Below are 24,514 nucleotides of genomic sequence, written 5' to 3'. Positions count from 1 at the left end.
TGTGCTCCGCAACGCGAGAGGCCACAGCGGTGAGAGGCCCGCGTACCGCAAAAAAAAAAAAAAAAAAAAAAAAAGGAAGGGGATTAGACTCCATCTTTTGAGAGAAGTGGTAAAGAACTTGCAAACATATTTTAAAACCATTACAACCATTTAGCTAGCACAAGAGGCAAAATGCATGGTGAAAGCTAAGTGTCTGAAGAAGCAGGAATTCAGGTCAAGTTATTAGCTGTGTGAACGTGAGGAAATGACTCTCTGAGACTGGGTTTCCCTATCTAAACAATCAGTAGGTTGCAGTTATTGGTCCCTGGTGGTATTTACATGCTTGGAGTCTTCTTGCCTCAGTCATCTTAAAAGGATTCCCTCGTAACTTTCTTGACATCCACTGACCCTTCCCATCATTGATCACCCTTGGTTTCTGACAGTGGAGGCAGCAAGAGTTTGCTACTGGAGCTAGGGGACCTAGGATTCAGACACCAGGGGCAACTTTAAGGAACAGATGTTGAACCATTGAGGACCTCGGGATTCCCCAAGGTCTTCTCAGTCCCAGCCCAGGAGAGGTGAGAAACGCAGCAGTCACAGACCTGAGGAATCTGAATCTGCCTGCCGGGGCCCAGGGATCTGCATTTACTTTTTCACACTAACTGCTGCTGGGGGGAGGGGAGGAGTCTTAAAGCACGTACGCCGGCTGTCTCACTTTAGTCAAGTTCCTTGCTTTTGCTCCCAGTTCGAGGCTTTTCCGCTCCACCACTCTGTGAAAGGGGGAAGGGGAGGGTGCCTTGAGTCTCCGCAGTCCTGGGCCCCGCATACAACAGTGAGCCGTACTTTCGCCTTTTTCTGGGCCGGCTGACCCTCCCCAGCCATCGCCTCGCGTGGGTCATGGTCCTAAGACTCGGGCGCAGCATCCCCCTGCCGTGTGCGCCCGGCGCCCAGAGCCGGGTCCTGGGCGGCCCACAGGGGCGAAGTCAGCACACCCCGCTATCACTGGTGCAGGTTATGGGGTGGAAATGGGTGACTTTTAACTCTTTCATTTTCAAGGGGTAGTGACCCTGACCCCTTGATAGCCTCCTTTAAGGAACACGCGCGCCGGGAGATCTCTGTGCTCACCCAGTGTGAAGACCTCGGCTGACAGATGGGGAAACCGAGGCCCATAGAAGGCAGTGATCTGTTGCATGTCCCACACGATCTAGAACCCTGGATTTTCAAACCATAGTCTGGTTTCTACACCCTGAGGGAAATTCAGTCAGGCAGTCCCCTTAGGAAATTCCCGACCGCGGGCCTTCCGAGCCCGGAATCTCCGTGGAGTTTGAGCTCAGTTTGGCACGTTGCGAACTTCGCCTGCAGCTCTGCACCGGCTTCGCGGCGTCCTGAGAGAGGGGTGAGAGGGGAGCGCAAGCCCACCGGCATCCTAGAGGTAACTGGGGGCAGAGGAATGGCTGAGGGAGACGGAGGCCCCGGCGGGAACGCACTGGCCCTTTAAGGGGGGGACGGAGCGCATGCGCGGCGCGGGCCGGAGTCGCGCCGGGTGGGCGGCGGGCCGGCAGTGGACCCCGCCGGCAGCTGCTGGGTCCTGAGGAGGCGGGGGTGGCGGTGGCCTGATCTTCGCCGAGCCGCGGAGAAGCGACCTGCGCGTGGACCCCGCGCTCGGCGGGCTGCTCTCCGGGGACTAGCGCAGCCCGCGCTCGCCGAGGCTTTGTCACTCGCCTCTAGCTTCATCCGCGGCCGTGGCTGCGCGAGCCTCCGGGCTTGCTCTCCCCGCCCAGCTGTCCTGCCTCCAGCCCTTAGCTGGGGGCGTGGGGTACGCAGCTGGAGCCCGAGCTAACAGCCGCGGAGCATCCTTCGCCCGTCCCGGCCGCGCCACCGCCCATGCTGCAGCCAGTCCAGGGCGGCGACCCTGTGGCCGCAGCCCGCCGCTCGGTGACCCTGCGCCCCGCCCGAGCCTTCCCCGCTGAGCCCCGGGCCCGGGAGCGGGACCCGCGCCCCGTGATGGCTCGGCTGGCGCAGGTTGGCGCCGGGTGCCCGCCATCCGCCCGCTGAGACGCGCCCGGCTGGGTACCGACGGGGCCTTGGCGCTCCCCGCTTCTCTTCCCCGCCGCGCCCTTCCCCCTTCTGGGGGCTCCGCCGCTCCTTCCCGGGGGCGAGGGCACAGGGGGCCGAGACAAAGCCCACTTTGTGCGGGGAGTTGGCTGCGGGCGTGGAATGTGCGCGTCGGCGCGCGCCCCCTCCCCGCGCCCCGCCAGCTGCGAGTCTTGGCTCCCAGACTCCTCTCGTCGGAGAAATCGCGCCCCCTCACCGCCCTCCGGTCCGGGGGTCCCGGCTCGGAGCTGACGCGGCCTGGAGTCGGGTCGGTCCCCCACCCCGGAGCGCGCGCAGGTGTGAGAGTGCGATATTTTGTAGTGGAATTTGCTTGCCTTCAAAACTGGGAGCTGGGGCGCCCAGTCGGCGTGGGCACCCGTGCCTTGACCCTTTCGTGGCCGCAGATCTGAGCTGCCGGGCCTCAGTTTCCGTCTGACTTTCCTCTGCCAGCCCAGACTGCTGTCCGTTATTGTTCTCGCCGTCAAATGGGGGTGCTTTGTGAAAGCTGCCAAGTTGGGAAGTATTCTCTAGATCCCGTTTTTCATAAAGAACAAGGCCTCTAAGGCTCATCCGGGACAACCAACCCCCTCTGCCCCGCACTTCATGTTGAGGCACTGATTTTTTTTTCCCCCCCATCAAGTAGTATTTTATTGTACGGGAGCCACGCCCTGGTTTCTTAAAGGCGCCTTGCACTCTGTTTGGCCATGTGTTATCTCTGCAGCTGGTGTGTGGGAGGCCTCCTGTGAACCACCTTTCTTACCCCTGTCCGCTGAGACCTCCTCCCACCCCCGTCAAGGATTTGGGGATGCCAGGGGGGAAGAAGGTGGTCGGGGGCGGCAGCAGCGGTGCTGCCCCCACTGCTGCTGCTGTCCCCTCTGGGGCCAGGCGTTTGGAGACCAGCGAAGGAGCCTCAGCCCAGAGAGATGATGAGCCAGAAGAAGAAGGGGAAGAGGACCTGCGAGATGGAGGCATCCCCTTCTTTATCAACCGGGGTGGGCTGCCTGTGGACGAGGCCACCTGGGAGAGGATGTGGAAGCACGTGGCTAAGATCCACCCCGATGGAGAGAAGGTGGCTCAGCGGATCCGTGGGGCCATGGACCTGCCCAAGGTGAGGGGTTTGTGTGTGGGAGGGGAGCGGAGAGCTAAGATCTTAGTGACCTTGGGGCTTCCAGAGCAAAGGGACACTTTCTGTGTTGGGGTGGGGAACTACTGGCATGGTAATATGTTAAAAATATAGGTAGGTTGAACCTGTCCAGAAGAATTTTCTCTCAGTTGCCATTGAGGTTGTTCTGTGAGGTCCACATGCCCTGTTTCCAGGAGGCCCTCCTCTGTCTCTTCTAAAAAGCCCATGTTTTGTGGGCAGAGCAGCAAATTAACTAACGAGTACACTAAAGTGGCCTGACATCTTATTTGCTAAGTCAGAGAACTGTGGGCAGAGAGAGAATGAATGACTAAGGAGGCTCCAGGGCTTAAGATGTTGAGAAAATATTTTCATGTGTTGTTTTGCTGAATTCTCCAACAGCCTTGTGCATTAAGTGCAGTTTGGGGACCCATTTTACAGACAAGAATGCTGAAAACTCAAGTAGGAACTAGGGGTCCCACAGCCAGTAAGTGGCAGAGCTTGGGTCTCACCCCCAGGTCTTCCGGTTCCAGGGCCTTTGCTTGGGGGGACACGAGGTTCAAGGGCAGTTAGAAGAGGGCCTGTGGAGAGGGGCAAAGTTCAGTCATTTATCTGTGTACGCCTGGAACTTCTCCATGACAGCTCTCCTTCAGTTGTGTCACCGTGGAGGCTGAGGCTGTCTCATTCATCTTTGTCTTTCCAAGACCTCCTGTGTGCTTGGTACAGAACAGGCACTTGTAAGTGTTTGCTGAATGAAAGGGTTCTTGAGACTTTCTGTGCCCTATAGTGCTAGGTGGAAAAACGTGCCTGATTTTTTTTTTTTCCCCAACGTTATGGTTAAGACTAAGAAAGCACTCTCCCAAATGCAGAGTCCTGAAATCCCCCAAGAAAAGCCAATTGGACAGAGGTCAGAGCCCCAGGCTCAGGTCCTGCCTGCTCAGGTGAGAAGGAGGGGGCCAGGGAGAGCAACAGTTAATGTGGATTAGACATGGAGACAGGTGGCCTATTTTGTTTTCTTTTTACCAAGTTATTGGTAGAACCATCAGAGACTATCTTCTGGGACAGGCTGAATTCAGAGGTTGAAGGCTGAGGACCTGCCATATATTTCCAGGGGAAATCAAATGTGGTTTGATTTTGAAGGCTACCTCATCGCCTTCTGTACTAATTTAGAATTTAGCTAATTCCCTGTGTCTGGACATTGTTTCCGATAATTTACTCTTAAAGTGAACACTGTGTTGCACATTCTAAAACATGAGTTTGGGTGTCCATCTCTGATTATTTCCTTGGGATAAATGCCTGGAAAAGGAAGTGTGACGTCAAAGGATATGGACATCTGTTCTGATCACCCACCTAGCTATGAACTCAAGCAGACCCCTTCAACCTGTTTGAGCCACAGTTTTCTCATCTGTAGAATGGGGTTGATTGTAGTGAAGCTTAAATGAGAGAATATGTTTTAAAGCATTTAAGAAACTGTAAAGCCTCAAACCAGTACTGGTTACTGGATGTTCATTACCTCTGTTCACATCCTTCATCAGGAGAGGAGGCTAGATCTCACTCAGCATTTGTTCCAGTGAAGCTAGAGCCACATGCTTCTCCCACGTGAGCAAGTTGGGGATTAGCAGATGGCTATCCAGCCATCCTGCTGATGTCTAAATCAGGCTACGAGAGAGTGTGAATGGACCCCTGCAGAACTGTCACAACTCCTGGGGGCTGAAAAAAAAAACTGACAACCTCATTAGCAACTGGTTTGGTAATGTCATCTTGTCATCTTCAAGCTTCGTGCATAGGAAAGATAATGATGAAGGAATGAAGCTATTGTCTGTCGGGGGGTGTCATGACTGACAGGCGTGTGCAGGTCCTGAAGGAATTTTGTGAGAGGATTGGGAAAATGGAAACTTCTCCTCCTCAAACCACAGGGAAAGTGTTCCTCCTCCAAAGGAGGGTTCCTCCTCCACCTCGGCCCAGAGTAGGAAGGAGCCCCAGAGTCTGGGCAGGGTGGAGGAGGCCGGGAGGCAGCAGGGTCAGGTCCCAGAGTGCCAGCAGTATGCACCCGGTGCTGGGCTGGCCCCTCCCTGAGTGGTCATGCCCTTGGAGTTGACACAGAGGCATTCACAGAAGAGATTACACTGTGGTGAGACTAAGAGTTTGGGGATGGCATAATGGTTTTTTTTTTTTTGGTTATTTTGTGTTGTTGGTTTTTTTTTTTGGCTGCGTTGGGTCTTCATTGCTGCGCACTGGCTTTCTCTAGTTGCGGCGAGCAGGAGCTACTCTTTGTTGCGGTGTGCGGGCTTCTCATCGCAGTGGCTTCTCTTGTTGCAGAGCATGGGCTCTAGGAGCGCGGGCTTCAGTAGTTGTGGCACGCAGGCTCAGTAGTTGTGGCTCGCAGGCTCTAAAGTGCAGGCTCAGTAGTTGTGGTGCACGGGCTTAGTTGCTCCGCGGCATGTGGGATCTTCCCGGACCAGGGATCAAACCCGTGTTCCCTGCATTGGCAGGCGGATTCTCAACCACTGTGCCACCAGGGAAGCCCTGGCATAATGTTTTAAAAGGCCACTTGAGCCAAAATTTAAAATAGGGAGATTTCACATTCAAGGTCCAGATTTTTGGCATCTTTTCAGAAAATGAGAAGATCTGGAAACAGAGAATCTGTGACCCCACATGGCAGCAGGCAGCTGGAGGTGAGGGCTGGTTCCACTCCCCCAGGTGGCCACGGTCCCCACCACTCACTCTCAGCCTGCTTTCCCTGTGGTTACCTGTACGGCCCCTGCAGGTGGTTGAGTCTGGGGCCCCTGCAGTGTAGTGTGATAAAACATCACATCCACCATGTTCAAATCCTGGTTCTTCCGTAACTACTTGTAGGTGGAAGGTATGCAAACTCCTTGTGCCTCAGTTTCCTCAGCTGTGAAATATAAAATGGGCATAATAGCAATACCCACTTTTGGGGGGTTATTGGGAGGAACTGATGAAGTAAAGCATGTGAAATGGGTGAGCATGTAATACGTACCCAGCAAATGGAGCAAGGAGGTGAGGGTGCAGCAGACCACCCCACAGGCGCTTTGGGGAAACGTCCTTTAAAAGGATGATGCCAGTATGTTAAAGGGCAGCAGTTTCTAAAAGGATCGCAGATCCAGGAGCAGTTTGTGCCCCTTTGTATGAATGTCTCCTTGATGTTTCAAGCTGCCACTGCCTTTTTTTTTTTAATAAATTTATTTATTTCATTTATTTATCTTTGGCTGCGTTGGGTCTTCATTGCCGCGTGTGGGCTTTCTGTGGTTGCAGTGAGCAGGGGCTACTCTTCATTGCGGTGCGCGGGCTTCTCATTGCCGTGGCTTCTCTTGTTGCGGATCACGGGCTCTAGGCACACGGGCTTCAGGAGTCGTGGCTCACGGGCTCTAGAGCGCAGGCTCAGTAGTTGTGGCGCACGGGCTTAGTTGCTCCGCGGCATGTGGGACCTTCCCGGACCAGGACTCAAACCCGTGTCCCCTGCGTTGGCAGGCTGATTCTTAACCACTGAGCCACCAGGGAAGCCCCTGCCACCACCTTTGTGAAAACTCAGTGGCCACTGGCGGGGCTCTGGACACCGAGCTCCTGCAAAATGCGAATTTGGACATCTCCCCCAAAAAAGCCAGCATTGCCAGGGTCCTCATGGGCTGGCACGCACAGGAATAACAGTGACCTTGGGCAGGACCCGAGCCTCTGCTGTGTACAGAGGACTGTGTGCAGGGCCTTAGGCCCTGTCCTGAGGCCTGGACATGCAGTGTCTCATCTAGGCTCTGAGGCTGGTTCTGTTATGGAACCCACTAGGATCCTGCTGCCAGGCAGTGAACGGCAGGCTTGGGATTTAGACAGAGATGGACCGGTTCCAGATCCAGCTCCATCAGCCTTTAGGCCATCGTACATCTTGTCCACACACTCAGCTGCAGGCTGCCCCACCTCCCCCAAGCCTCCTTTCTGTTCTAGTCTGAGATGGACTCCGCCGGGGGAGAAATGTCTTAACAGAACTCAGGACTTTAGGGGGTTCCTAGAGCAAAGGTAACCCTTGGCCTTGGTAGTGGAGGAGGAGTCATCCCTGAATTGATCTGGGCCAATATCACTTACCTCCACTGTGACCCCACTTAACCCCACAGCTCAACAGCGAGGGCGCATTTCCTGGCTTCTGGTTTGGGGTTGGGGGCTGTGGGCAAACCCAGGCTGCCAGCCCTCCACTAGGCCCGATCATTTGGATGTACAGAATCTTGCCTGTTTGCTTTGAATGAATGAGTGTATGCTTGTGTGAACATTCAGAAGAAAGGTGCCGGCCTGTTGGCAATGGTTAATGTGAGTTAATGTGTCACTGAGCCGCTGGACAGCTCCCTCCAGCTAAGCCTCAGTGATGGTGGCCTTTAAGCCCCTGCTCATGGATCCCAGGTCTTTTTTAACTTTTTCGGAGCCGTTTAGTTTTTGCAGAGCCGCCAGTTCCTGGGTCCTCTGTCTGGGTGGCAGGGGATGCCCTCGTGGGTACCGCCCGGCCCTGGCCCAGGGCTGGCTCCTGTGAGCTTAGTCTAAGGACTCTTGGACCACAGTGCCCTCCTTGTTTGGAGTGTCTCCCGGGAGGGTGTACTTACAGTCCCTACCCAGGCTCCTCGAAGTCACTGGATGCCCTCACGGGAAGTGGGAACGACGTGCCTGGGATCGATCTTCCACCTGAAGAAGCCACGTGCCATGCTGTTTATAGTAGATTGTGCAGTAATTCCTCTCCCACCCCATATCCTTGACACGGGGAGGCCAGCCAGGCCCTCGGAGAGTTCTGGAGCCCGTCTGGCACAGGGTGGTCAGGCAGGCAGGGGGAGAACCCACCGTCCGGGGCTTTTATCCCCCTGCTGATTGTAAGTGGTGGCGACAGTTTGGGCAGCAGGGGGTGGTGTGAAAGGGAAAGTAGCTTCCTCCAGATGAGGTGTCAGTGGCTTGGGACTGCCCAGACCGGAAGGAGGGGACTGCCCAGGCCGGAAGGAGCGGACGGGCACAGACCGGAAGGAGGGGACGGGCAGGGAAGGGGAGGAAGTTCACGCAGAGCTGCCTCCTGGACCTGGCCTTCCTTCTGTGCCTCGGCCCCTTGGGGCAAGTAGGTGTCTGTTAGAGGCTGTGCTGTGTCCCCCTGCCATCTGTGATCACTGGTGTCACTTCCCTTCATATCAGAGCCCCAGCCGCTGTAGCCACGTTATTTAAAAGGCTGTGCCTTCACCGCACCACGGGGAGCACCTCCCCCAGCCCAGCCCTACCTGTGGGCTCCTGCTTTGCCCTTTCCCTTCGCTACCTGTGCACACTGACACTCTCAGCAGCCCCTGCCTGCTGGGGGGCTGGGCAGAGGCCTGGGGGGAAGAGTGTGGGACCTTTTCGTGTGAGGAGCCTGAGGCTACCTCACAGCTGGCAGTGCTGGTAACCAAGGGGGACCCCAGAGGGGTGGGCCTTGGCCCTGGAAATCTGGTTCTTCTACCCAGTGAAGGCCGTTCTGTAACCCCGAGGACCCGGTTGATGCTTCCCTTGGCTTCTGAGGCCTCACTGACTTGTGGCAGCCAAACCGCCAGCCATCGGGCTCCCCTGGCCAGAGAGGGTGGCCTGGGGGTGCACACCTGGTGGTGGCCTCTTTCCTGGCAACGGCTTGGTTGCCGAGGGACAGCCCTGGGGGTCCACAGCTCCTAACCTGACTCCCAGCATCCAGGCAGCCCAGGCTGGCGGTTCCCAGCCCTCAGGAGGCCCCTGCCCGACACCCCACCTCTCCCCTTCCTGGGTCTGGCTCTGGAAAGTCTCTTCTGGTGAGGAGGACTGTACAGTTCCCTGGTTACCTGTGCTGGTTACAGGTGTGGAGCTGGTAGGACAGGGGGCTATTGAAGGGGAACCGGAGTTCCTGTGCTGCCGTGGAACCCCTTCAAAGTGGCTACTCCATGGCAAGACCTGTCCCAGACCACGTGCCCCCTGCACTTACTCCTGGACAGCTTAGCTTGGAGCTGGAAGGCCTGGTCGCTGTGCCGTAATATGGGGGGGGGGGGGGGTGCGTGACACCACCTGCCGAGGGTGTGTCCGCCTCCACGGAGCGCTCCCCCAGCCCAGGACAGGGACACCCGATAAACCGATTTTGATCCGGCCCTTGAACCAGAGTGAACACCACCCCAATACTGACATGCCTGTTAGGCCTTGAAGTTAATGAAATTTAAAATTCAAACACCTGTGAGTCAGGTGAGTCAACCTGTGTTTTTCTGAAATCATTAAAGAAGCATAAAATTGGCACATGGACGTAAGCTCCAAATTAGAAATGCTGTCCAGTGCCAGGAGGGAGAGGAAGGGCTGTGGTGGGGGCCTGACGGGAGCCTCTGGAAGGGGCTGCCGAGGAGAGAGGCTCGGCCGAGGAGAGAACCGGGGTGGCCCTCCGTGGGATGTGGCTTCTCTGGGGGCTAATCTGAGTGTTGGGTGGGCTGGAAGCTCCACGGTGAGCGTCCCTCTGTGACCAGAGCTCTTTCTCCGTCCCCAGATTCCCATACCGAGTGTGCCTACGTTCCAGCCCTCTACTCCTGTCCCTGAGCGCCTGGAAGCCGTGCAGCGCTACATCAGGGAGCTGCAGTATCCTCCCTGGTCAGGGTCATGGCCACCGTCCGGCTGGTCCAAAGGCCAAGTGGGGCTTGTTTTCGGACAGGGCCAGAGAGGGCCCGGCAGAGCAGCCTCACTCCACAACTCCAGGGGCGCCGTTCCCATGGCATCTCTGTGCCCCGGAGTCGTGTAAGCACAGCCTGTGTCCAGCCGGGTGTTGGAGGTAGTTTGATGAATGCCAGACGCACTCCAGCCTCTCTGCCACCTGCTTCCTCCTCTGTGTGATGGGGTAAATGTCTCCTGAGCGACCTGCTGGTGGAAGCCTAGTCCAGGTCCGCCAGGCCAGACCTCCTCTGCTGACCATGCAGCGCCAGCAGAGGGAGAGAGGGGAGTTTCCCTTGGGGGCTGTTTAAAAACTGGTCTAAAATGGGGATGTGGTGGGAGGGCGGCAGGTAGATGGAGAAAAAGGATTTTATGCTTCGGGAGGTAACTTCCCCATCTTGGAAGTTTCTCCCATTTCTTCACCTTTTTCTTCCCTGGCAGGAGGCCAGTTGCCCAGCATGGGAAGAGCCTCCCCTGAGCCCAGGATTCCCCAGTGTCCCTGAGTTGGGCCCCTCCACCCCTGTGCCCTGCCTGGAGCTATGCGACCTAGGCTCTCCCCCGCCCTCCTAGCTGCAGATTCGGTCAGAGATGGCAGGACCAGGCACCAGGCGCGGGTCCTGAGCAGAAGAAAAGCCAGGCTGGTGACTGAAAACTGGGTCCAGCCCTTCCTTTGCCGTGGGGGGTGGGGGGGGGGGGCGTTGGGGCCCAGAGAGGGAGGCGGTTGGCTTGGGAGCGGCACTCAGCAACGCAGTCGTGCAGGAATCCCACCCCAGCCTTCTCCCAGTTCGCGCTGCTTCTCCCTGGTTGGACTATGAAGTACTGCAGAGAGCTGTCCAGGGCTCAGCCTCTTTCCCAGCCCTGGCTGCCTGTCCCATGGCTCCCTCCCTAGGAGAGCAAGGGTGGCAGCAGAGGATGAGAGGGAAGGATGCAGAGGGGCCCTGTGGGGCAAGGAGAAGCAGCGTGCTGCGTCCCCTTCTCCCTTCCGACAGTCAGGTCTTGAGCATCCTCCCAGGTGCCTTACAGAAGCATTTTGTGGGGTCCTTACCCAGCCTGCACCCCTGGGAGTCCTGGACCCCCAGGTTCTGGATGAGGGCAGAGGGACACACCTCTTCCAGGTCAAGCCAGGAAGCCCTTAACCGGCACCCACAGGTACAATCACACAGGGACGCAGTTCTTTGAAATTAAGAAGAGCAGACCTCTGACAGGGTAAGTGTGGGGAGTGCCTCGTCCCCCTGCACCAAGGTAACAGCGCCTGGTCCAGTTGGAGCCCCTCGGGCACCTGTGGGTGGAAGCTTATGAGGCAGGCAGGGACTCTTCCCAGGGGAGCCCGCCAGCAGGACAAGTACCACCGTGGGGCCCTCCTTAGGACATCCTAAAGAGGGGACTCTGGCCAAGACGGGCAGCTGGGGCTCCCTTGAGGATAAGGAACCCTGACATCCACGCTGAGCCAGGAAGGTGATGGCAGCCCCCCAGCTTGGTGATGACAGAGGGCAGTCCCAGGTAGATGTCTGGGTGTGAGCCTCGCTTCTTTTTAAGAGAGGTGGGCCTCGTAGGAGAGAGCCCTCCGCCTCTCTCCATTCCCTGGAGCTGCCTGTGCACTCCCCACGGCAGGGACCTGCATGTCACCCCAGTGGCCTTACTGGACTCTCTTCTGGTCATTTAATACAAGGCCCAGTTTCTGAGCAACAGGGACCCCACTGGAGAGAACACTGCATCTCTCACTTCCCATTCTACACTCCAAGTGTTGACCCCTGACTGGATCCACCCCGAAGAAACCCTTAGGGCAGATCAGAATGGAGACTGAATGCCACAGCTGGGTCTGGGGGCCCAGCCCAACGCTGTCCAGGCGTCTAAAACCCTATGCTTTTAAAATTAATGTGAATTTTATGTCTTGCTCCACATATAATCTGTCCATGTTCACTGCCGTGTAAAAAATGCTTTAAATGGCCTATTAGCTAATTACTTAATTACCCCCTTTCCAAGCCCCCGGGTGGAATGCAGCCTTGCTCACCCCAAAGCTTTGCTCTTGTTGTCCTGTGGCCGCTGTGTGTGTGGGCCCAGCTCCAGCCTCATGGGATGGAGGAATCCAGCACCCTCCCCAGCAAAGCCAGTGGCCAGGCTGCATTCCGAGGCCCAGAGGGCAGCATTCGGTGATGAGGGAGGAACCAGGCTTCAGGGATAGTCTGTGTTAAAGTGGCCTGAATTCCAAGTTCAAGAAGCAGGCAGGGGAGTCACTGGGCAGCTAACTTCCTGAGATCCCATGTCCAGGCCCCAGGCAGCTGGCCAGCTGCGGGGCAGCAGTTACAATCAATTACAAACTCTTCAGAGAAGTCAGAGTTGGGTCAGGGGTGTCCACTGTGCTGTGAAGAGACAAGATCAAGATCAAGGCCAATGTCTCCAGCACCCTTGGCATGCTTTCCCATGGGCCCCCCAAACACCACCTTCACAGAGGGCCCCTAGCCCAGTGGCTGTCAAAGATCTGCCTACCACTGCATGCCCCCCATTCACCCTCCCCGCCAGAGGTCTTGGAGCAGAGCCTGAGGGGAGGGGGAAGAGGCCTCTTTCCTTAACTTCAGTGGTTGCCTCTTCTCCCATCCCCTTAGGCTCAGGAAGGATGTGAGGGGAAGGAGAGGGAGGTGCTGGGCCTGAGCTGAGGCAGCTTGGAAGGGAGGGGAGCCTCTGTCCATCTAGCATCTCTAGTCCACCTCGTGATACTCCTTCACTGGAAGGAGCCTCTGTCCTTATGACTCTTGCCTCCCTTCCCCCCAGGCTGATGGACCTGGCCAAGGAAATGACCAAAGAGGCTCTGCCAATCAAATGCCTGGAAGCCGTGATCCTGGGAATGTATCCTTCCTCTGAGAGGCCTGGGTGGGGGTAGGCACGTGCTCAGCACCTCTGGGCCAGCTTCGTCCTCTGGAAGAGGAGGGCTGAGTGAGCTCCAGGGCCCTCCCAGCTCCCTCTCCCAGCAGTCATGAACTTGGCCCAATGTGAACGAGCTTGACGGGGACTCAGTCCCTTGCATCTGTTGCTAACTTCCGAGGCTTACTGGGCAGCTTTTTTTGAGTCGTGGACGCGGTGACCCTGTTCTCAGAACCACAGATCAGGGCACATTGTTTCATAAGGCTGTTGTGCTATTTCCCAGAACCAGAGTCTGGAAGAAGCAGGTTGGATGCCCAGATGTTGGCATTTCCAGGACATGTTAATTTGTGGAGATAATGGATGGGATCTTTGATATAAAACTGCCTATTAAAAAAAAAGCAAACAGGGTTTCTCAGTCTCCCCCACCCAAAGGGTAGAACTGGGACCTATGGCTGGGTTACAAGAGTAGCTAAGTGGGACATATAAGCCCCCCAATATCCCCAGTTAGAGCAAAGTAAGGAGACAGGTGTTTATGGCCAGTCCTCTGTCATAAGTGGACCCTGCCTGAGCCCTACCCTGTTTTGTTTTTTTGCAGAAAATCTTAACCTTGTAGAAGCATAGATTAATATAATGGAACCCATGTGCCCATCACTCAGTTGTACCAATTGAAGGCCAATCTCGATCCATCTCTGCCCACCACCCCTCACATCACCCTCTTTCCTGCACCTACCAAGGCTTTTAAATATTCTGTTTGCCACCCCTGGTGCAGGCACCTGGCTCTGTGCTGAGCAGGGCAAGGTGGCAGGTGCCTAATGGGACGGAGGAGTCCACTCGCTAGGGCAGGTCCCGGAGGAGAAGACAACGGTCAAAGGCCAGGAGCACAGCTTCTTTGAGGAGGACTGTGATCTGAGGGGGACACTCCCCACCCCCGTAGGCATACCTGCCTTAAACTATGTGAAGACACTGAAGGGGTGCCCCCCGGTCCCCCTCCCTGAGGGGTCCTCAGAGCTAAGCCTACTGTGGCAGTCCTCTATGGACCAAAGAGCCCCACGAGCATGGCCCTGTCCAAAGGGTTCTTTGCTGGGACGAGTGTGAGGCCAGCCCAAGAACTCCAGGCTGCTGCCAGCAACCCCTTCAGAGCCACACACCAAAGTGGAGGTTCCCACCCCATCGTAAGAGGGAGACTCAGTTCCCCTTCCCCTGAGCACACAGAGAAGCTGGTCCAGACGGGATCACGTGGTCCTGCAGGCTTTTCAGGGGTTACCTGCTGGCTCGTATGTAGGCGGGAAGAAAACAGGAGCAGCCCTCATCTGGGGGGACCCCTCCCCACTGTCCCCACAGGACCACCACGGGTCCCTCCTACACACGTGGTGAGCACTGTATTGGGTTTGTCCCTGGGCCTCATCCTCGCTGCACACTGAGCCTGCGCCTTGCTCATCTGTGTCCCCAGTCACTCGCTTGCAAGGAGTCGGGCTCCGTAAGCATCGTGGTGACTGAGAGAACAGACTTCGGGGTCAGGCCAACCTGGACCTGAATCCTAGCTCTGCCGCGTCCTCACTGTGTGACGCCGAACAAGTTCCTTAACATCTCTGAGCCTCGGAGTCCTCCTCTGCAGAAGGGGACGATGGCAATCCCACCCTGCAAGTTTGTTAGGACAGTTGAATGAGCGGGTGCGTGTAGGACGCTGGATTCAGTGTCTCCGTGGTCTCTCCTCCAAGCTTTTATCCTGTTTATCTCATTCTACCCGTTTGTTCAAGAAGAGTTTTGAGTGACCATTATGTGCCCACCTCTGTGCTGGGCCCCAGAGATACAGCAAAGAACGTGACAGACAAGGTCCCCATTCTCAGAAGATTACATTCTAGTCGGGGAGACAAAAAATAAGCAAGTAAACCAAGAAGTAAGAAAAATAATTACAGATTGTGGTGATGTGCTGTGGGGAAAATACATAGCGCAGACTTGCTTTAGAAAGGGAGGTCAGCGGTGCTGGCCAAGCCTGAGGCCTGAGGACGAGCTGGCAGCTGCAGCGGGGGGTGGAGGGGCAGCTAGAGGAAAGAGCTGGCACAGAAGGTCCCCCGTGGAGGTTGCAGTGGGCCGCTGGACCAGGCTCTCGGCCTCCCAGGCCACGGGGGCAAGCTTGGTTTTATTTGAAGAGCAACAGGCAGTATGTCTGTGCGTAGGGGGTGGAGAGAGAGAGAGAGAACAGGATTGTCAGTGCATCTGTGAGGAAGTGTGTGTGAGAGAAAGACGGTGTGAGAGGCAAGGTAGAGGTGAGGAGGGCTGTGTGACTGACAGGAGGAGAGAGGGAGACGGGGTGGTGGGCAGAGGGCCCTCTTACCCTTCCTTCAGCCCAGGACTCTGGAGGGCCCTGTGGTTTGGAGTGCCGGCCTCACTCTTAAGGTGTTATTTGGTGAGCCCTGCTTGAGGTCATAGCAGCAGCTGGTAATCACTGAGTGCCCTGACCCATAGAGATTGAGTTTATTGAGCACCTACTTATGCCAGGCCCAACCCTGACGACAGGAAGTGGAGGTGAGCAAGACCTGCTGCCAGCACTCAGGAGCTGGGGTGCAGGGCCGCTCACTTAGCCTCTCCCAGGTTGGGGTGGAGGCCGTCCCCGTCCCGCCCCTGCGCGCTGGCCCTCGGGCCTCTCCCTGGCTGTTTCCTTAGCTGGGGCGGCGCGGCCAGTTACCTCACCAACAGCATGCCTACCCTGGAACGCTTCCCCATCAGCTTCAAGACCTACTTCTCAGGGAACTACTTCCGCCACATCGTGCTGGGGGTGAACTTCGGCGGCCGCTACGGGGCGCTGGGCATGAGCCGGCGCGAGGACCTGATGTACAAGCCGCCGGCCTTCCGCACCCTCAGCGAGCTCGTGCTGGACTACGAGGCCGCCTACAGCCGCTGCTGGCACGTGTTAAAGAAGGTGAAGCTGGGCCAGTGCGTGTCCCACGACCCGCACAGCGTGGAGCAGATCGAGTGGAAGCACTCGGTCCTGGACGTGGAGAGGCTGGGCCGCGAGGACTTCCGCAAGGAGCTGGAGCGGCACGCCCGCGACATGCGGCTCAAGGTCCGTGTGAGCGGCCGCCCTGCCCGCGAGCGTCCAGGGGTGTGAGCATCCAGGGGCCGACAGGGGTGGAGACGGAAGGGCTTCCGCTTCCTAGGGGGTCGCTCTTCCAGGGAAGCCCCCTCCCTCCTCCCCTGTCCCCCGCCCCCGCCCCAGCAGAGGTGGTGCCAGGATTAAGGGAGATGAGGGGGAGAAGTTTCCGGGCTTCGCTCAAAGGTCGTCATCCATGAGACAGTCCCCTCCGGTGAGCAGGCCAGGGGAGGCTCTGGAGGGGGCAGCAGACGAGCCGGGTCTGAGCACGTAGAGGAGGGCAGGGGTGCCACAGGCCAGGTGGAGGGGGCTGTGCGTAAGGACTGGAGGGAAATCATAGCCTGTCTGGAGGGAATGGTCGTGTGGGGTGGGCAGCAGCGGCCATGACCCCCCGTGTATCCTGACTCTTGACCCCTAGCCCCAGTGAAGGGCTAGGAGGAAGTCAGAAAAAGGAGGAGGTTCAGACTGTGGGGACACAGGCGGGGTGGTCCCTTCTCCCGCTTTCCCACACCCACTGAGCAGGGGTCTTGGAGGAGGGGGAGGGGCTGCTGGACCCAGAAGTAGTCGGGCTGAGCTGCTGAGGAGTTGGTCCCCAGAGCCTTACAGGTGAGCAAAATCTTGGCCTCTCCCTGGTTTCCCGTGGATGGGGGTGCCTCCTCTGGGGCCTGCCAGCCCCTCCCCATTGCCCAGTCATGCAGCCCTGTGCGCTGCCCCTCCGGGTAGCCTGGGGCCGCAGCCATGACTGTGGCACTTTTGCATCCACTGCTGCTCCCCAAAACGCCGGGAGGGCAGCGGGCAGCGGTGGGTGCTCCCTTTTCAGGGTAAGGAAGTGAGGTGCGGGCAGCCCAGAGACTTGCTCGCGGGCTGTGGGAGGCAGATGGGACTGGGGCTCAGTGTCCGGATGGCGAACCCAGGCACATCACAGGTGCTTTCAGGTGTCCCAGCGGGGATGCGGCAGAGCTAAGGCAGCCCTGCCCCGCCAGCCAGCCCCTAGGCCAAGACTGTGGGGCAACAGTGCCTTCCCCAGGGCAGAAGCGGGCTGTAGTTGACCCTGCCGCTTTCAGGGGCTGCCCTCTTCCCCTGCAGAGTTCTGGGTGCCCAGCTGCTGGAGTGTTACTGCGTCTTCAGGGGAGCAGGTTGGATCTAGAGTTGGAGGCACTATTACCTAGTTTTTCGTGCTGTGTTTCCCAATCTGTTTGGTGCTGTGCATTTCCCATGTTATTTGCCCCCTTCCAGTACCACTCCCGTATACCCCAAGTTTTGAAGATTCAGGTCAAACGGACAGTGCTGCATAAATTCACTTGCTTTTCTCATTTTTTTCCTTAATCAGAGATATAGCTGCTAGTCTGAACTTCTGATTGACTCGAGATAACCAGTGTCACCCTTGGGTCTGGTAGGATCCCAGCCCATAGCTCAGACATGGGCTGTTTCCCCAGCCGGCCCATCTACCTGGCATGGGTAAATGGCCCTTTTCTCAAGGGCCACCATGAACCCTCAGTAACTTCCACCCACATCCTTGCTATTTCAGGGGCCAACAGAGATTAGGCAGCCCTGCTGTGGAACCACTGCCCTGGCAGTTGTAGTGCCTGGGAAACAGGTTTGGGAAGACCCTGGGACGGCAGAGCATGGCTCGAGGCTTCCTGGGCCCTGCCCAGGGCAGCTTTGGGGCTTGTGGCTCCTGCCGGGCAGGACGGGCTCTGGGGCAGTCCTGGAATGAGTGTTTGTTTCTTCCTCCCCACCAAGATTGGCAAAGGGACCGGCCCTCCCTCCCCCACCAAGGACCGCAAGAAGGATGTGTCCTCCCCACAGCGGGGCCAGTCTAGCCCCCACCGCAGGAACAGCCGCAGTGAAAGGCGGTGAGAAAAGGGTTTCGCCTTGGGTGGGGGGCTGGGGAGACAGCAAAAGGCGTTTTCCTTCCCTCTCATCTTCCAGATCCCTCTGTTCTTCCCCCCACCTCTTCTCTTTCTCACCTTTCTCTTTTTTGCCTCTGCTGGAGGGAACTTAGGATGGTGTGTTTGTTTGTGTGTTGATATGGAGGCAATGCGATCCCATTTCTCGAGAGCAGACATTGCTGGCCCACTGGTCATCCTATGCGGGGCCCAGATGCCAAGCCGGAGACCCACAGGGAAGGCTGGAGGCCAGCTGCAGAATGGGCTCTGTGGGAGGGAGGGTAGAAGGGGCGGGGCCCTGCCTACAGTGAATCCTTCCAGGAATATCACTGGAGAAGGTTTGACGTCAGATGGCAGCTGGTGGCTGGCTTTGAAGGAAACTTTTGCTCCTGTGAGTCTGTGGTTTCTGCAGAAACATCCCGTTAAGACACCAGGCTTCCTTATCAGATTTGTCTCCTACACGTCGGCCTGGCTCTTGCTTTAAATGTCGTTGTCATTCTGGAAGCACCTCTCTGGTGTAAGGGCCGCCAAGCTGGCCTCCAATATCCAGCATCCTTCACTTTGACCTAGGAGGGTTTCAGAGAGAACAGATCCCCCTCACAGAGACGGACGCATTACACTATTACTTTCTTACTTAACTGCAGCCGGAATTGCTGACCTCCGTGAAAAGCAGTACCCTGCAAGGGAGTGCAGGGACCACACTCAGGACAGCAAGGCGTGTGGGCGCTCCAGGAGCACACTTCCACAGGGGCTCTACCGATTCCTTTGGGACACCTTGGAGACTGGGGAGGTGGGGAGCCAGCAGGGGCAGCCACCCCTTGCTCCCTGCTCCCGCACCTCCCTGACGGGCCACTCACCCCTTCCCCCTCCTCTGCTCTCTCCTCCCTGCAGGCCTTCTGGTGAGAAGAAGCCTTCGGAGCCCAAAGCCATGCCAGACCTCAATGGGTACCAGATCCGGGTGTGAGGCAGGCGGCAGTGCCCCAGCCGCACCCACTTCTGGGGGCCGGCATCTACCTGCCAGAACCGGCCTCGCTCCTGGGGAAGTTGGGGCTGATGGTGGGGCAGGGTGAGGGGCAGCGGGAAGAGCGTGTCCCAGCTCAGCCACCCAAGATGCTGCCCCTCCCGCTGGGCCAAGCCCCCTCACTTTGGACCACGAGGCAGTGAAGAGTTTAATTTTGAGTTTTTAACTCAACAACTGAAATTTAAGGTATTTGGGAAAAAACTTAAAACTAATGGATCTGCCAGTGGCTGGAAGGCCAGTGCTTAGAGGATCTAAGCGCCACAGGGCTGGGTGAGGAGGGGTTGCTGGCTCTGCTGGTACCCCTGCCCCAAGGTCTCTCTGGGATTTGGGTCCATTCCATCTATGGGAAACCTCCCAGCTCTGCTAGGCCTGTGGCAGGATGGAGGGAGGGGTGTTTCTCCAGTCCTGTCTGCCCTGGCAGATCTTCACCCAGGGAAAGGAACGCAGGGTAGGAACCACCCTGAGAAAGGGCTGTATGGCCCGTATCAGGAGCTCAGCACAGGCCACATCTGCCCCGAGAGCCAGAGCCTGTGGCTCAGAGGGTCCTCGGGCCCTTGCAGCCCCATGGACAGTGTTTTGTGGGCTGACATTGCCTCGTGGCAGGGCCCGTGCTGGGATGGGCTGGACGAGAGCCCAGGAGAGAACCACTGGGGGAAGGGTTCCCGGACCCCTACCTGGCCTCCTTGCTCAGCCCAGCTCTGCCTGTTGCTGAAGCCGGGGCCTCCCTGCACTGCAGAGGGGCTGGGCTGTGCCAAGGGCCCAGATATGCACTGGGCTCAGCATGACTGTGGGGACTGAATAGACCTGGTGGGTCCAGGAACCGTGGCTGGGGATGGGGTGGGCCACTCAGGCCTAGGTCTGTCCCCCTGGTAGGTAGTCCCCAGGGACTGCTCCCCCTTCCTGTTACCTTAGCCCTTGCTGGGGAAATGAAGACCAGATCAGGCTGCCTGTGTCCCAGCCCTACCTCCCCTCATTCAGCAGCCTGGGTAGGTGTGGAGGGCCCAGTGATGATCAGGCCTGTTGTGTGAGGCAGCTCATCAGGGAAGAAGCTGAGCTGCTGGCGTCTGCACAGCCTGCCTGGCAGGTGTGAGATACCTGGCGGGCAGGTGAGAGGTTGTGGAGAGAGGTTGGAGGGCCTGCGGGAAGGTTCTGGAGGCCCAAGTAACAAAGAGGTGTAGGTCAAGGGGGCAGTGCGGCCACTGAGGAGAGGCAGGGCCCGAGAACTGGGGAATGTAAGTGAGAAAAGAATGTGGGGGAGAGTTTAGAATCAGGCGGCTTTGGGGAGTAGTGAGTTCCCTATTGCTGGAGGTATTCAAGCAAAGACTAGATGGCTGCTTGTCATCTTGAAAGCTATAGAAAGGATTTAGGTTACGGAAGGATAACTGGATGAGATGACCATTAAGGTTTCTTAATACTGAGAGGCTAGGATTCAGCCAGGGGCAGCTGGCAGTAAGGCTGCAGCGGGGCTGGGGGCCTGGAAGAGGGAGGACCAGAGCCAGAGTTGTAAACTCAAATGCCTGCGGGGCCAGGCAGATGACTAAAAGGAGGGCTGCAGGGCTGGGTGGGGATTGTGGCCAATTAATGAAGACATATCCCATTAAAGCAGCCGCTGTTGCTCAGCCATTCTGAGCGCAGGCCCTGCAGTATCAGATTGCCTGATTTTTTTTGTTGTTGAGAGGCCAGAACTCTGAATTTTTATGTGAAATATGCTGATTTTTAAATGTTGGCAGTCAGTTCAGAAAATTGTAAAGCCCAACGTGAAAAAGAATGCTGGTTTGTGATCTCTGAAGTAGAGAGGGCTTGGGCTGGGGAGAGGTCCACCAAGGTACTTTGAGGTGGAAAGCGTGAAAAGTTGTAGGCCTCTCAGAGCAGGCCGGGCCAGGGCAGCGTCCTCGCTGCTGACGCTGCTCAGAGTGGGCAGCTACCCCACGTTCATGTTCGCTCTCCCTGCAGACCAGAGACATACCAGGAACTCCCTGTGGTTGCTGAGACACCAGAGGGGGTGGAGTGGAATTGAAATAGTGCAATTCTCAGCCTGCCAGGGAGATGGATTGTGCCTGAGAAGCAAAGAAAGGGAGAGGGGGAGACAGGATGTGTTTGCTGACGCAAGTGCCCGCCAGGGAAGGCACCAGGCTGGCAGCTCTTAACACCAGCAGCTCTTGGCCCAGAGCCAGGCCCAACAGGGAAGCCGGCTGCTCAGTCCCCTGGGTTTCTCATGGGTCACTGGGCCCTGGGGAGGTGCCTAACCTGTCCCCCGGACTACACCCCAGCCAGACCAATCCGAGGGCCACTGTGAGCTCTAACTCACCATCCCATCCCATCCCAGTTTTCAGGGAGAGGGGTGGTGGGTCCCCACGGTCACACATTCGCCTGAGGCAGAGATGGATCCGTTTGGGAGGCGTGAGGCTGAAAGTGAGGACTTTTGTGGGTCTGGATGTGGGTGCCTCGTGCAGGCTGCTCATCGGCAGACACCCCAGATGCCCCTGTGGACCACAGGGCTTGAGGGTGAGATGTGAGGGAGCCGCTCCTGGTAAGGGAGCCCAGCAGGGTGCTCTGACCCTCTGGCTCCTTCCTGAGCCCTTTGGGGAGAAGGAAGCAGGACGAAGCCCCAACCCCTACTGCTGTCTTCCAGGGAGGGAGCCGACCACCCACAGCTGATAACCCCCTAGCACTCCCCCTTCCTCGCTCAGACCTCGGGCCTGTGGACACCCACAGGATACAGCGGTGCTTTTTAATTTAACTGTTTCACAGATGTAGCAACCCCTCCTCCCCTCCTGGGCGTGTTTACACAGGCTCTGCTCCCCAGGGCTGGCCTGGCTGCAGAGTTTCTGGGGAGGCAGAGGCAGGGACTTCAGGGCCTTAGTCACCATCCTCAGTATCACCTCATCTCAATTCCTGTGAGGGACCAGGCCTCGCTCCTCCCGACTCAGGACTGCCTTCCAGCTCTCAGCGTGGGTTCCTCAGGGGTAGGGGCTGCTGGCTGGGGAGGGGTCAAGGGAAGGGCAGAGAAAGCTGCTTGATGAAGGGGGCTCGGCAAGGGCGGGCAGTGATTGCTCCCCAAGGCCTGGCTGCTCGTGCTCTGTGCTGGGTGCCGGGTCAGAACACTGGGACACTGGGTTTCAAGCCTTCCCACCCACCTACCTGCCAGTCCTCTCCCTCCCGTGGCCTCAGTACGGTCATGGTCCCCTCGCCCATCTCGCCAGCCAACCCATCCTTCCTGGGCGTGGCCAAGTGGGGAGAGCGGCGCCCCCGGCCCCCAGGTGCCATGATGAAGCCTAGGGCCAAGGTTCTGAGCAGCAGAAAGAGCCTGGAGGTTGGCCGTATCTGGTTTCTGGCCCACTCTGTCATCTTATGCCCCCCGCTTATGCCCCCATCTTATGCCAACGCTTCCAGCTCGGACTGGACTTCCCGGCCCAGGGACGGGGTCTAATTCTGGCTGGTGGCACCCAGAGGCCTGTGTGCCTGTGCGTGCCTCGGTCTCCTGCCTGGGTGGTTTCCAGCTTAGCTACAGTGGCTTCCCCAGGCACCGCCCCCCGGCCTCTGAGTATAGGGAGGTGTGAGCTGGGCCCAGCATATCGACCACGTTCTGTGTGCCAGAAGTGGGCTGTGTTGAAATCCCCACTTCCCTTGCTCCACTGAGAAACCAGTGGGAAGGGCAGGGAGATCCTCTGGGGGAGCGTGGGGTGGGAGGTGAGGTCTGCCCCCGGCCAGGCAGGGCTGCTGCGGTGCTAGCTCCAAGTCCATCAGTATTGACCCGCTCGCCCCATCTTGGTGCTCCAGAGTCCCAAGTTCCCCTTTTTCTTCAAGTCTGATGAGAGAAGAAATCGGGTGCGCTTGGCCTGGGGCCTAGTGATGGTGCACGGCCCCTCCCTCGAGCTCTGTGTTGGCTGCCATGTTGTACTGGACTTTGTTCCCCCTCTTCTCGTATCAGTGTTGGCCGTCCCCCTTTGACTTTTACACTTCGTCTCATTCCTGTTCTCACTTTTTCCTTGAAATGAATAAAGTCTCCCCAGCTCAGCTCTGTGGGCTGGGAGGAAGCCCCAGTTTGTAAACCTTGTCTTCTTCTCTCTGGGAGCTGAGGCTGGAGCTGCCCCACCCACCAGTGTCAGCCTCGGCAGCTCCGGAGAGAACCTTCCCCAGAGGTGAGGAGAGCCCCAAACAAGCCAACAGGACACCTCACAGCCCCTGCAGTCATGATAAAACTTCTGGGGTCCCAGGCTGTCACCCTCCGCCTGCTGAAGCCGCTCAGCTCTTGCTAATCCTAATCTGGGAGATCTTTCCTGCTGGCTGTAAATGAATGCATTCTCCCTCACACAGCCAGTTCAGCCCCCAGAGGCGCAGGATGCATTCCAGAGCCCTGCTCTTCCTGTCCTAGTCCCCAGCAGTCCATCAGGAACAGGAGAGGAAGGCTGTCCATCAGGAACAGCAGTCCATCAGGAACAGCAGTCCATCAGGAACAGGAGAGGAAGCCTCATCTCCTGGGACATGAGGCTATTTCAGGAAACCATAGCAACAGGGATCTGCAGTCCCTTCTCATCACAGTTGCCAGTGCAGAATCTATGGTGGTTAAAGCCACAGCTTTGGAAAACACCGCTGGTTCCACCCTTCTTCCTCTACACTGTCCCTCCAGCTCTGGACCTCTTCCCAATGCTTTAAGGCAAGTCCAAACAATTACAACCAGACCTGCACAGAAATATCTTTGAGACCCCACAGCATTTTTCACCTTTAACCCTTCCTCCCTGTTTCTCTGGTCTCCTTTCATTCAGCTTGGGAGTAAAACCTAGACTTACAAGAGGAGGGAGTATATTTCCTACTTCTTATCGCAGCCAATCCCCATGAGGTCCTAACTAGAAGTGTTGTTTAGCACAGCAAGAGTCCCTCACTTTCAGTAGCGTGGTGGTGAGGCATGGCCACTGGGAAGAGGAGGGGTGGGCCGGTGGAATCCATGAACATCTTAGACTGTACGCCATTAAAAAGAGGCAGTTATGTTAATTACAGGTTCATTTAAATCCAGCTTAAACGATAACGAAAAAGAGCCTTTCAATAAACCAGAGTTTGTGAATAACTCGGATTATACACCTTTACACAAAGGCAGTCTTGAAATTTACACATTCAAGTCCAGCTAAAGTACCAAGTAAAGGGCCTTGTGGGTGGACTGCAATGAGATGGGCTGATACACAGTAGGCCCCTGGAGTGCTCTCGTGGAAGGAGGGCTGGGTTAAGTGCGGTGAGTCTGTATGAGTCAACCAGGCTCACCGTGGACACTGCCTGGCCACTTTCTTAGAATTGACGCAGAGGTAAGTGCCAATTGTGGACTCCCAAGAGGACCAGAACGCAGCTTGCTGGGGGCATTACCGCACTTCCTTCTGCTCCCTTTCTTTCAAGCTCACGGCATGTGCCTGCCTAGTTTAGGCACATGACTAGAGTGGGTCGGGCCTTTAAACGCAGGTGGCACTTCTCAGAGCCCTGGACGCGAAGAGATTGAAGCTCTGCACCCACATCTGCCAGGATCTGACATCTTGACCACGACTGTGGAGGGCAGTGGTGACAGGAAGTGCTGGTCATACGAAAGACCAAGCCGACTGGGCCACGTGCAGGCTGCCTGGTAACCCTTACAGTGTTTGCCAAGGGGGTGAGGGGCCCGCTGAGGCCTGGCAGGTGGTTGGAGATGGGCCACCTCAGGTGGGCTGAGGGACAGCGCTCTGAGCAGCCCACGTGGGAATGTGCACTCCCTCCAACCCCCAGCCAGAAAGGACCTGGTCACGGGAAAGACAGAACCTCCAAGAATGTTAAATGTGGAG

The 24,514-nt window shown here is 57.2% G+C and overlaps 1 protein-coding gene across 1 annotated transcript; it reads left to right on the top strand.

Moving 5' to 3' along the window:
• Window positions 1–1,338: 1,338 nt before the first annotated feature.
• On the top strand, window positions 1,339–22,624 carry VASH1 (vasohibin 1). The gene is made up of 8 exons (XM_079911664.1): window positions 1,339–1,411; window positions 2,795–3,181; window positions 9,696–9,784; window positions 11,003–11,059; window positions 12,623–12,697; window positions 15,395–15,776; window positions 17,547–17,659; window positions 18,584–22,624. The coding sequence occupies exons 2-8, from the start codon at window positions 2,879–2,881 to the stop codon at window positions 18,654–18,656; spliced, it is 1,092 nt and encodes a 363-aa protein (XP_079767790.1). The 5' UTR covers window positions 1,339–1,411; window positions 2,795–2,878; the 3' UTR covers window positions 18,657–22,624.
• Window positions 22,625–24,514: the final 1,890 nt, after the last annotated feature.

This window comes from Stenella coeruleoalba, assembly GCF_951394435.1.
Source record: "Stenella coeruleoalba genome assembly, chromosome: 2".
Taxonomy (NCBI): domain Eukaryota; kingdom Metazoa; phylum Chordata; class Mammalia; order Artiodactyla; family Delphinidae; genus Stenella; species Stenella coeruleoalba.
Note: the sequence above shows the minus strand (reverse complement) of the source record. Positions and strands in the feature narration are given on the sequence as shown.